The 13473-nt window shown below is 46.2% G+C and overlaps 1 protein-coding gene across 1 annotated transcript; it reads left to right on the plus strand.

Moving 5' to 3' along the window:
- Window positions 1-8155: 8155 nt before the first annotated feature.
- Window positions 8156-11635, plus strand: LOC137430671 (uncharacterized). The gene is made up of 5 exons (XM_068121455.2): window positions 8156-8776; window positions 8907-9079; window positions 9212-9675; window positions 9911-10525; window positions 10664-11635. The coding sequence occupies exons 1-5, from the start codon at window positions 8187-8189 to the stop codon at window positions 11510-11512; spliced, it is 2691 nt and encodes an 896-aa protein (XP_067977556.2). The 5' UTR covers window positions 8156-8186; the 3' UTR covers window positions 11513-11635.
- The last annotated feature ends 1838 nt before the right edge of the window (window positions 11636-13473 follow it).

Genomic DNA, 13473 nt, shown 5'->3' on the forward strand with positions numbered 1-13473 from the left:
TGTCCCAAACCCATCCCTCTCTGTACCCACCGTACCCAGTCGTACCCAGCTGCTCCTGGACTCTGTGTCCTTTCCTCCTGACAAGGTGGAAAAGTTTCTGTCAACCCTCGACTCTGAATCTGCAACTGGTCCTGACGGCATCAGCCCACAGGTCCTAAAATCATGTTCTTCTGCTCTTTCACTCCCTCTTTCTGTTCTCTTCACCCTCTCTTTTGCTCAAGGTCATCTGCCATCTGCTTGGAAATCAGCCAACATCACCGCTTTGCACAAAAAAGGTGCAAAAACAGATCCCAGCAACTACAGACCAATCAGCCTTCTCCCAATTATCAGCAAAGTCATGGAATCCATCATTGCTTCAGATATGAAATCTTTCCTCTTCTCCAATGGCTTGATCTCTGATCATCAATTTGGTTTCAGACCTGGTCACTCGACTCTGGACATGCTGCTTCTGCTTTCTCAACAATGGATGGAGGTCCTCAATGCCAAACAGGAAATTAGAGCTGTCTCCCTTGACATTTCACGTGCCTTCGATACAGTCTGGCAACCTGCTCTGCTCACCAAACTCTCCTCCTTTGGTATCCATGGAAATCTCCACGCATGGCTGGCGGACTTCCTCTCTGGTCGTAGTCAACGTGTGGCCCTGAATGGGTTTCTCTCATCTCCTCTTCCTGTTCAGGCTGGAGTTCCCTAAGGTAGTGTTCTGGGCCCTGTGCTTTTTCTGGTCTTCATCAATGATCTATCTGACTCTCTTGAAAATCCTCTCTATCTCTTTGCTGACGACTCTACTCTCTGTCGCTCCATTCCTCATCCCTCAGATCGACAGTCTGCAGCCTCCTCACTCTCTGCAGACCTGGACAAAATCACAGACTGGGCAAACAAATGGAACATGTCTTTCAATCCTGATAAATCTCACACTCTTACGATGTCTCTCCGAAAAGACCGACTGGAAAACCCTCCCATACACTTTCTGAACAATCCTCTCCAAGAAGTTCTGTCACTCAAGCTTTTGGGTCTCACTATTTGCCATGATCTTTCCTGGGAAAACCACATTTCAAATCTGGCCTCCAAAGCCAGTCGCCGACTGGGCATCCTCCGTCGTGCGAAGTCCTTCCTTGGCACACCTGAGCTCCTCACCACATACAAGGCTTTCATCCGCAGCTCTATGGAATACTGCTCTCCCCTCTGGTCTGGTGCTCCTGCCTCACACCTAGCCCGTCTGCACGCTGTTGAAACGAAAGCGTTCAGAATCATTGGAATCTCCCACGATGAAGCTAACTCCAAGGGCCTTTCACTCACTCACCGCAGGCAGGTTGGTGGTCTTTCCGTCTTCTACCGACTCCTCTCTGGCCTTGCCCCCCCCCCCCAGCCCTCTCTGGGCTCTGTCCCCCAAATATTCCTACAGGTCGCACAAGATCTGCCTGCAACCCTCTTATGATAAAACTGCCAAAATCAAGACTTTCTGCTCACCTTCACTCCTTCATTCCTCTTTTCTCCCGCCTCTGGAACAAACTCCCTCACTCTCTTCAATCCCACTGCACCCTCCAGGTCTTTAAAACAGCTGTTCACCACCATCTCTTATCCTCCCCCATCCAAAACCTTGATCTTTTCTACCCCCGCTAATTTCGGTCCCCTTGTGTTTTATACCTCTCCCCCCCGCCCTCCCCCTCCCACGTCTCCTGCCCCCAAGCCCTCTCCCTCCCACACTTCTCTCTGCTCTCAAATGTTGTGGTTGTGTGCTTCCCTTTCTCTCCCCATCTTGTCTTCCGCTCCCTCTTTTTGTGTGTTTTGTTTGTCTGGTTGATTTGTTTGTGAAATAAATGTTAGCTCTTTCACGAGCCTCGATTCAGTATACCAAAAAAAAAAAAAAAGGCCGCCAGCAAAGAAAATGACAACATCTGGAAGAAAGCAAATAGCCAGCAGAGGGAGCCGAAGAGCAAGAGACCACCAGCAGGTTTAGGGGTTGTTGTTTTTATTTTTATTGATGAACAGTGATGACTGTGCACCGATTGGTGCTTGAGGGTGTATTGGTGCGTTTTGGGTGCTTTCATGGTGCGTCGATGCAGAGCAGACTGTCTCCCCCCCCCCCCCCCCCCAAAAGAACAATCACAGGTCCTGGGTTGCGTTTTGTAAATAAAGTAACGTCATTGTAAATAATGCTCCCCACCGTCAATGTGTAGTTTGAAGACCAATCCGCAATTTGGTTAGCTGTGGGCGTGAATCTGTTAGGCAGAGTGCAATGGAGCAGCGGGACATATTTATTTATGTTTTAAAACTGTCGCACTCAGGGTCAGGTTAAATGTAGAGGGAACTACACCTACGTGCCACACTAAAAGTTAAAGTTATAGGTCCGGGACGTGCCTAAGAGGAGGAGGGTGCAGTGTTGTGGATATGAGAATGTTTTTTTTTTTGTTTTGTTATTGTGTAAATTGTTGTTAAAATATCGCCCTCCTTACTCCAGTGTTGTATAAAGGTCAAAGGGCGTTCCCGTAGTTAGTTCCATAAAGCATACATGAAGGACACCATAATATCCCTGTTCAGTAGTTTATTTCCTTATTATGTGTATTAGGGTAAGGCCTTGTCTTCCATTAAGATGACACTCCATTGCACCAAGTGAAATAAGAGTAGATTCCGTTCACATTCCCTTTTCGTCAATTGCCATTCGCATTGCCAACTACAATTGCCGCCATTAAGCATGTGCTCAGCTCGGGGAAGAAGGGCGTGCCTGCCCATCGTCATCAAGGGTGGAGTCAAAGGGCCTGTGCCCACCAATCAGGGCCAAAGCGAGCTCACCGAGGGGCGTGTCCTAAAGGCCGGCGGCTTGATCGCCTGAGGCGCTATAAAAGCGCACGCGCAAGAGCCGAGTGTGTGGTTGGACCAAAAGAGAGACGTGCAAAGAGAGGGGCGTCAGAGAGTTGGCAGTACACAAGCAAGCATTGAGAGAAGGAGTTCTGAGAGCAAGCATTGAGAGAGAGTCCTGAGAGCAAGCAAGAGGAGTACCACGAGCAGTACCAGCAGCTTTAAACTCCACCAAGCAGCGTTGGCTCCACCAGGCAGCTTTAACTCGACCGGCGGAGCTCGTCCCGCGGCAGCTCGCACGACCGCAGCTTGGGCGTTGACGGCGGTGCCGACCGTGGCCACGGAGGAACGGAGCTGCCGCTCCCGGCCCGACCGTGACCCAGTTCCAGTGGACCTTCCTCTCCCTCCAGCCATCCACCTCCTGCCATTCCTATCATCATTCCCCGCGTGAGTCTGTCTTTGTTTGTTCTGTCACTGGGTATTAATTAAGCCTGTATAGTTAAGCTAAGTTTCGCTGTGTCGCCTTGCCTCTTCTGTAAATTATTTTATTATCCTTCCTTCTCCTTGGTTACTTTGATCGTGTAAATAGTAGGAATAAATTTAGTAGCATTTCAAACCTTTTTGTCTTCTTCTTCTTCTTCACATCCGTGTCGCCTTTGTCTTTTCCCTATTGAATACCTGTGGCGCGATTCGGCCAACGTTCGGGAATCGGGTTAGTCGGGGTGACTGTTAGGGCCGCGGTGCCATCCGCTCGGCAAACCAACATCTTATCCGCGGTCCGTAACAATATATATATATATATATATATATATATATATATATATATATATATATATATATATATATATATATTGAGGTTTTGGGAAAACACTAAAAAGTAATGGCAACCATACAGGTCCCTTCAAATAGTTATTTCATAGCATACCATTATCATTGTCTCTTCCCCTTATTTTGGGGAAGACTCTTCTCCCTTCCTCCACTTATAAGGGATATGCTACCAGGCATTGCACCGGGCTCCAAGGCACAACATGGTGTCTCGGTTCAGAAACCCACCAATCAGGGTGAAAGGGGCGAAGTTACAGGCTCCAGCATTCGGGAGCCAGGAGACTTCCAAGATTTCCCCCCTCCCACTTGGGGGGGGGGGGGGGGTGATCAAAGGGATTTTGAAGAGATTGATTCTCTATCTTGGTTCGTGGCTGGCATCGCAGGCAGTCACGGGTCATTTTCTCTCTCTGCCCGGTCTCTCTCTCCCCACTGAGTACGTGGACATTTAGTGCTCTTGGCTGGGCTCCCTCTCGCAGGCCTCTACACCTGCATTGCTACACTCTGGGCCTGTCCCTTTATCGGCTCCGGGCCTGTTTGACTCTGCTGGATTCAATGGGCACGTGTGCTCCACTCCTGGGGCCTGGATTGTTGGCCTGACACGTGTGCTCCTCTCTTTGCCTGGGTCACTCTGCCGTGCTGACGATGGACTTCACTCTGCCGGTCCGTGTTGGGATCGTTATTACCTGCTTGTGCTTATCAGTGGTGACAACGGGACGTTTGATGCCGGGATGAGAAGAATTTGGGAACATCGTAGCCTTTGTGGTAGCAGGTCCTTCATTGTTCTTTACCCTCCCCTCTCCCGTGAGAGTGTGCTGGACGCCCATGTGATGTATATCTGTAGTAATCATAATAAGGCATAGAATAAGCTAAGTTTCTGCTTCTGTTCCCTTTTTCTTTGCTATTGAAATAATCACATTGTAAATATCTGTAATAAATCAAATTGTTAAAACGTTTTCCTTTCTCTCTGTCCATGAATGTCTTCTCCATTGATCCGCCATTCTTCGTATCCAGTTTAACATCGACTGTAACGGTTTTAGCATCCCTCTGGCGGTGACCAACGGTTTTCGCTCGGCTGTCTAAATTTCCATCAAGGAACAAAGGAAACTGCCGGAGGGTACGTACGGTACATTCCGTTCCCCGATTGGGACCGTCACGTGGTGCAGGTAAGCTATCAAGTGGTACAGGTAAGGTAAAGGACCAATAGGTGTTCGGAGTTGCTGATTCGCAACCTGCTAAGCACGAAGTTATTCCTGCGTGGCAGCTGCAGGTCCGGTTCGTTCGGGAGGGAATGGAGGTTAACCCCCTCATAGTAAACCCAAACCCCGGGCCGTAACACATTCAGTGATCAGGAGTGGAATTCCTCTGAGTTCCATAACAATTTGGTGCCGGGAGTGAGATTCCCCTCTGAGCACCGCAACAAATTCGGTGTCTTGGTGTGGGATATTGGATTCCCTCCGGATACCGTAACAATATATACATACATATATATTGTTACGGTTTTCCGCCGCCCTTCCTGCCCTTATCAAGGGGAGATTAAGCCCCTTGTTCTTCTTGGGTCGGCGCAACCGAGACTTAAAACGCCCCTCCTGGGCAAACGCAAGGTAGGGTTTCGGTTCAATTCTCGCACGTACCTAAATACCTGCCCTGCCGTGGAAGCAAGCCTCGCACGAGCCACGCATAAATTGAGTACACTGAGTGGATTGCGTACCACGTGGTCCATGCAGTTACCTTGGTATTGGAACACGATTAGAGCGGTTCTATTCTTACCACGCTTAGTCAATGATGGAAGGGACGAGACGGTCGAATAAAGGAAGAACACGATTTAATTATTATTTACACAAGTATGTACAATGATTCGTTAGAAGTACAGAGACACAGAGCAGTCTTAAGCAGTCTTATGTTAACCCCAGACACGGGCCTGATCACACTCACAAAGGGGAAATGAAGGTAGGATAATGTTCAGGCCAAACGCGCCGACTTGGTCGTCCAGGAACGGCCCCGCCCGGCGTGGCTCTCCCCGGTCACAGCACGTCCCGCGATGAAGGCAAGCAGGCGGTGGAAGGGATCCTTGTAGCGCGTCTCGAACAAAGGGCAGATGAGGCAGGAGGGAAATGTATGCATCTCTCGCCGGCTTGGCGGTTTTCCACAGCACGTTTAGTTACCAGCGCGCTATCACTCGCATAACCCAATAGAGGTTCTGCCTCAAGCTCAACCGAGCATCCGATTTGGTATGAGTGCTTATAGCTGGGTTCATGCGCCTCTTTTCTCAGAACTCGTAACTCTCATCAAGTGCCTCTCACATAACTGCACACCCCGAGCTCATAACTGACTCTCATCAAGCGCCTCTCCCATAACTGCACACCCGGAGCTCATAACTGACCAGCTCACCTCTCCACAGAAGGACTCTTGTGGGGGCTTCACGCAACGGGTTTTATGGCCAAACCCCCTAGCCCTCTCGGATGTTCCAACCACACCCTGTGACGCAGTGCCGCAGCCACTCCCTTTGAGCACTGATTGGCGGCTCGCGCTTACCGTCAGCTTCTCCGCCGCCCTCATTCGGTCTTGCCTCGATTTGCCAGGCCTGCCTCGTGTTAATTCACGCCAAAAAGCCAAAGGCAGCATAAGGAGGCGTAAGGCGGCATAAGAATGAAGGACCTGCTCTCATTATTCTACTCAACGCAAAACTAACACAGGAAAACGACTATGCTCACACATACTAAGAAATAACTGAACTATCGTGAGGCTACGTGTTGTTGTGTGACTAAACTATGAGGGGGAAATTTAACCTTTATCGTACAAACTCAAAACCGCAACACTATATATATATATATATATATATATATATATATATATATATATATATATATGCCATTGCCTCGCTGTGGCCGTCTGTCTGTCTGCCTTTGTTCCTTATGCATGGCCACATCTTTTGAGTTACGAACTCCAAACCCTGGGGTACAATACAACGTTGTGTGGGGGGTGGGGGAAGGGGGTAGCATTTGTGTGCCTCACACGGAGGTGTGGGGGATCAGGTGGGGGGCATAATTTCTGTACAGTTTGTCACACTGTACACAATTTGGCGACGCACTGTACACAATTTCCCCATATAATACATGTACTGTATGCATTATTGTAATAAGCTGTACACATGCTATACATAGCCCAAAGGTCGGTGTTGGACTGCTCCAATTGCAGGTCGGGGTATCGGCTTCAGATTGGGAGGGGAAAAATTGAACTTTTTGCTCAAGTTCTGAAGCATTGCACACCGTTGCCATGGTAAATAAATAAATCCAACTGGACGTATATGCTGAATATTCATTGTTTAGTACTTTAACATTTTTTTCTGTTTTTTTTTGTGTTGAATTGTGAATCCACACACTCTGAGGGGTAATTTAGTTCTAAATTTTAAAAATTGATTTTTATTCTTGCTAATGAATTACTTGTAGCCTTTATGTTTTTCTCTCTTTCATGGTAGTTTCCTTAAGCCCGGCCCACGTGTACACACAAGATATGTCATGACGTATGACCGATGATGTATAGTCTAGTAGGAAGACTAGGTCCCCCTGCACCCCCCGGAGATATACTTCTAATCAGTGTTTCTAGATTGGAAAAAATGTGTAGAAAATGACTAGCTATGGCCCCAAGCTGAAAAAATGTCCCACATACCATTTTTATGCAAATTACTGCTGCCATTATCAAAAAAACGATTTTTGACATATCTCAGCCAATATTGCAGATAATTGAAAAATGAAGGTGTCTAGACCCATGTTTTGAAGGGCATAGATCATGATAGAACTATTCATAACATGATTACATGTGTCTATGGTATACTAGTATGCATATTAATGCTGTAATTACAAAATAATCAGTTTTACAAATGATAAGGATACGTTAATACTGCAGATAACTTAACATGGTACATAAGGGGTCTAAACCCAGGTATTTTCAAGGTTAAATGTCAACAAGATGCTCCTGAGTCTTGCATAGGGGCGGGACATTGGCAGTAACATTGGTACCACTCAACTTTTCTTCCCACCATTGACTTTGTATTGCGAGAGATTTTCACTTGCTTATTTAAAGGTTTCTCACCCAGCCCACGTAAAATCTACCAACTCCTGCTGTTAACTCCCAAACATATTTTTTTATGTTATCCAATCACAGTGCAGAAATGACAGACTAGAGATCCAAATTAGTGCTGCTATAGCTGCCATTTTACATTTCCATCCATGTAACATGCGCGCTCGCGCGCTCGTATCAATTGGTAATGTCGCGCGCTCGTATCAATTGGTAACGTTGATGTTATTGAATACCTCAGTTGAAAGTTCAGTCTTCCATTCCATCTGTGTGTTGTTCTTGGTATTCATCCTCCAATCTAGCCAGGTAAGATGCTAACTATAATGTTACTCACACTCTTGACTTCAGTTTCTGCATGAAATCATAAACAGGCAGAATAACAGCTGAGCCAGCTAGCAGTTGTTGTTCGTGAGCTACTGAAGCGTTCCGAGGCAGCAACTGCTGAGGTGGGTCAGAGATGGGTCCTGAATACATTTGATCTGGGTGTCTGCATGAAAGCCCTTCCCATCATCTGGCGCTGGCCAAATGAATTTGCTAGTCATGTAGTAACGATTGGACCCTTCCACACATCCATGAACTACATCGGGATGCTCACTGGACACAAGATGCGTGGTTCTGGATATGCAGAGATTCTCTTTGAGGCACAACTAGTAACAAGTGGATCTCTCAAAGGTGTTCTCAGTGGAAAGGCCTACGCAAAGTCCCTCTTTTGCCTCAAAACAGTGTGTGAGGCAATGGAGAGGCTGTTGATGGAGAGATTCACTGAGGAGGAGAACATCATGATCTCTGACCCTGCTGTGCTTCTCAGAATGACCCAGTCTTGCAACCGAGAGCACCTCGATGAAGCCCTCAAAGACCCCTCAACTCTACTCCTCATCAAAAAGTACCATGCCTTTGAGGAAAAGGTGCGCAAGGGCCACCTGGGGAAGACAGCTGCCTTCTGGATGTCGTTCATTACCCACTGCCATCTTGTCTTCATGCTCCTCCACTCTGTGAAGACCAACAACCTCCAGCTGTTTCACAAGTGTAACGGAGAGATGGCAGATATCTTCTTCGCCTTTGACGGACACAACTACTCCAGGTTTGTGTAGCATACATGGTAAAATGTATAACCATCACTGAGTAGATTTTAATTGATACTTGGGTTCATGTATTATGAGAGGAGCTATTCCAATAAATGTCTACAGTATTTCCCTCTCTGTACTTTACAGATATCTGACTTGGCTGGAAGTCCACCTGACAAATCTGGAAAGCACGCACCCAGGGGCCAAGGACCTGCTTACTATGGGTGCAATCGCAGTGGCTCGCTCGATGATACCAGGGGCACTCAGTGCTGTCGACAAGACAATGGAAGAAACGTTCATGCGCTTTGCTAAATCATCAGGTACATCATTTTCTTTCAGTACATTATACATTTGAAACTGTAGAAACCAGCTTTATATGATGTAAACTGCTCTTACAAAACATTTCCCTTTTAATGATTGGGTTATGCAATTAAAATATGTTCACTTTTCAGGTGGCTTTGCTGGCCTGTACAGTCAGTTTGGGGCATACCAGAGATGGTGCCGAACAACCACAGCACGGGCACAGTTCTATGAAAAGACCCTTGAGATGGTGGATCTCATCGATGACCCAGACTGCCCAAGAGCAGGGAGACATCGTGAACTAGAGAAGGCAGAGATCAGAAAAGGCGAGGAGGCCGTTCAGCGAACCCTAACTACTATCAAGAACTTCACCAATCCGTTCACCATCATTGATAAGGACAAACTCTACTGCCTGGCCTCTGGTGCTCCCGTCCCCATGGATGTTGAGATGGATGTGTTACAAGCAGAAGCTGTGGGGAAAGCTGCGAAAGCTGACTTCATCAGGCGCCTGGAAAGCGGAGAACCTGAGAGCTTCTTCAACCCAATCAAGAGAAAGAAACTCAAGACCATGGAGGCTAGTAACAAGAAGATCACACTAACATCCTCACAGGGCAAGGTAAGGATGTAATCCAATACCCAAGTGCTTTTGTATTTTATGTTGTATTTTTAAATGGCGTCCTGTACATGCTATATTGAGATACAAGATTGAACTCCAAATTTGTTTATTAAAGACAGTGCACATCAATGAACAATGTAAAGATTGTAAATATGCCAATTTATAGCACATGAATAATTTTCACCTGTAGTCCTTCCTGTAGTACATATCAACCAATCACCATTTATCATTCCAGGTCATCCAGTATCAGGAGCAAAGCAACCTTGCATTCCTGCTCCTTGTCAAGTCTCAGAGTCAAGATGAGCCATTAGACCTGGGAGAACTCATGAAGTACTGCCTGATGCCAGTGCCTCCTAGCCTTGGGACACCAGATGGGTTCTTCTGCAAAACCAACAAAGCCTCCATTCTGCACTACCTTTTAGAGGACACCACACCACAAGATCTGCAATACCCCAAGGATGCCCTGTTCATCCAGGATGGAATGGCGCTGCTGCATACCCTTGCCAACCTTCCCCCAACATGTGGTGAGATATGCTTGCAGGTGCTTGATCAGATGGTGGCCAAGCAGCACTTTCTGTTCTCCACTGACAGTTACCATCCTGAGTCAATCAAAGCGCAGGAAAGGCTGAGGCGGGGCAGCTCAGAGAAGATCATTCTGGCTGGACCAGCAACCAGGAAGCCATATGACTTCAAAATGTTCCTTGCAAATGACGACAACAAAAAGCAGATGTGCCAGCTTCTTCTGAAAGTGTGGAGTGGACAAGAGGCAGCTACCAGGCTGGAGAGAACAGAGATGGCTGTGCTGATCGTGGAGGGGAAGGCCCACCAACTTGCCTCAACGAATGGCAAGGTAAAATTGAAAGCCCTTCGTGAATGGCGATTCAATTTGTAATTTTTCCTGAAAAAAAGGTGATTACCTGTGATGTTTGTCTAGATCTGAAACTGGCAGTGACTGGTGATTGAAATGCGGTGCCTTTTTGTGTTTCAGGTCGAGGTACGTGAACTCCCCACGATCTACAGCAACCAGGAAGAGACTGATACCAGGGTGGTTCTGTACCTCCATCATGCTGCTACCATCGGATACAAGAACGCTGTAGTCAGAACACCGGACACAGACATCCTCCTGATCCTGCTCCACCATGCCCACAACATCAAGCTGACGGTGTACCTGGATACAGGGTCAGGGAAGCATCGCCAACTTGTCAACGTCTCTGAGCTGGCAGAATCCCTGGGAGAGGACTACTGTGCCACTCTCCTGGGGTACTATGTGTTCAGCGGAGAAGACTGCACCAGTGCCTTCAAAGGGAAGGGAAAAGTCGGGCCCTTGAAAAAGCTGGAGAAGAATCCCAGGTTTCACAGGGCATTCGGTGAACTGGGTGACAACTGGGATGCCAACCCTGAGGTGGAGAGGCAGTTAGAAAAATTCACCTGTGTGATGTACGGCCAGAGTCGCGAGTCATCAGTGGACATTGTCCGTGCCAAGCTGCTACGAAAAATGGTGGGAGAGGACAAGACCCTCACATCCAAGTCCAAGGTTGATCTGGCTCGCCTTCCTCCATGCCAGTCTGCCCTGAAGCCGCACATCCAGCGTGTGAACCACCGCGTAGCATTGTACAAAAGAGCCGATCAACCTATCATCGAAAAGCCAAAACCTTATGAGGAGCAAGGATGGATAAGGACTGATGAAGGACTGTTGAAACCAATGTGGTCCAGTGGTCCCATCCTACCAACCTCACTGGTGGATCTTCTGAACACAGGAGAGCACGAAGAGGAGGAGGAAGAGGAAGGAGAAGAAGAGTTTGACTCTGACGATTTCGATGAAAATGATGATGACTGACTCAGTGTAGAATCACTAATGCTAATGATGTTTATCTAAAACAAGCAAGAGAAGAGTGGTCACATTGAGTGCTAGGACTATTTTGACAGTTGTAATATTTAGAAAAATAAAACTTTGTGTTAACGTCTGTGTAGACGGACCTTAATATGAGTCTATTATTTCGTAAAACTGTGATTATTTTGTAAATAAAGCACTAATTAGCATACTAGTATACCATAGACACATGTAATCATGTTATGAATAGTTCTATCATGATCTATGCCCTTCAAAACATGGGTCTAGACACCTTCATTTTTCAATTATCTGCAATATTGGCTGAGATATGTCAAAAATCGTTTTTTTGATAATGGCAGCAGTAATTTGCATAAAAATGGTATGTGGGACATTTTTTCAGCTTGGGGCCATAGCTAGTCATTTTCTACACATTTTTTCCAATCTAGAAACACTGATTAGAAGTATATCTCCGGGGGGTGCAGGGGGACCTAGTCTTCCTACTAGACTAGTATGACATATAGTTAGTGCAGGTGTGTGTGGGGAAAAAAGTGAAGAAGGCATCAGTAAGTTCCACCTGGAGTAGCTACACCCCGATGATGTATGACATATAGTTAGTGCAGGTGTGTGTGGGGAAAAAGTGAAGAAGGCATCAGTAAGTTCCACCTGGAGTAGCTACACCACCTTACCTGCATGCCTGACAATCTAACTATCCAATAAACTTATCTGGACAGCCACTGGAAGAGGTGCAGTCTCTGGAACTCCTTGGCATCACTCTACCTTTCATGGGAGGATCATAGTACCAAGCTAGCATCAAAGGCCAGTCGCTACTTGGGTATCTCCGTAGACCTAAGGACTTCCTGAGCTGCACCAAGATCACCACTATGTACGAGGCTTTCACATACAGATCTAAGGAGTATTTCTCTCCACACTTGGCGAGTGATTCTACTTCCCCACTTGCTCGTCGTGGTGGTTGAAAACAAGGCTTTCCACTATTGTATTGTCATAACAGGATGCGGAATCTCAAGGACTGTTGCTCTTTTGGTGGCAAGTTTATGGTCTCTATTTTATACATTCTTACATCTGGGCTTGTGTGCATGTATCCTCTTTTACCTCTGACCTCGAAAATCCACCACAGGTCACATGCGTTGTTCAAAAAACTCTTACCTGCTCACCCTCCCAACGGCCAAGTTGGACCTGCATTCATTCACCCCTTATTTCCCCATTTCTGGAATCATCATCTTGTGTCACTTTACTCCTTTGCATCTTCCTCACATTAACGTCTTGAATGTGCGACCCACCACTACCATATGTTCTCATCCATGCACATCCATGATCTCTTCTTCACATGCTGATTCGTTCCCATTCTGGTCCCTCTCCAGGCTATTTGTACTCGTTTTAGTGTTAATTGTCCTTTCCTGTTTATGTATGTCATCCCACCTGCCCCTATCCCCAACCCATACTATTTTACGTATTTTGTGAATTTTCTGCCCTTTGTTGTTTAACTCCTCCATCAGTTTAGATATACATGTATGTCTATACTGTATATGAAATACTGTATGTATTTGAAAGCATGAAACCTGCTCGTGAGCAGAATTATGCTGTCTAATGCCCAAACATGTAACACAAGGTTCCACACCTGTGGAACACTCTCGCTACACTCATGAAGACCGATTATAATTAATCAATCGACAATTTCACCCGATTAAAATCAAATGGGACTTTTGTGATTTTATTATTGGTACACTGAAATAATTTTTCAAATTGTCAAATAGAAACTTACACAGCTTCTTTGGACATAAGTGTAGTATTTGTTAGAAAAATTTGGCCAAAATTAACCAAAGGTCAACACCATCTGAAACATGCAAAACACCTATTATGCCGCAATAAGAAAATTTCCAAATAAAATATGAAAACCCCAAATTTATGTATAACAATTAACTGGGTAAAACACGTGAAAGGTCAAATTT

Source organism: Myxine glutinosa, chromosome 3, assembly GCF_964187855.1.
Source record: "Myxine glutinosa chromosome 3, kmMyxGlut1.1, whole genome shotgun sequence".
NCBI classification, from domain to species: Eukaryota; Metazoa; Chordata; class Myxini; order Myxiniformes; family Myxinidae; genus Myxine; species Myxine glutinosa.

What these genes read in the sequence shown, in the direction of transcription:
- LOC137430671 (XM_068121455.2), top strand. Translation starts at nt 8,187, where the DNA reads ATGAAAGCCCTTCCCATCATCTGGCGCTGGCCAAATGAATTTGCTAGT. An exon ending in GACGGACACAACTACTCCAG is followed by an intron (nt 8,777 to 8,906) that starts GTTTGTGTAGCA and finishes TGTACTTTACAG; the next exon opens with ATATCTGACTTGGCTGGAAG. An exon ending in TTGCCTCAACGAATGGCAAG is followed by an intron (nt 10,526 to 10,663) that starts GTAAAATTGAAA and finishes TTTGTGTTTCAG; the next exon opens with GTCGAGGTACGTGAACTCCC.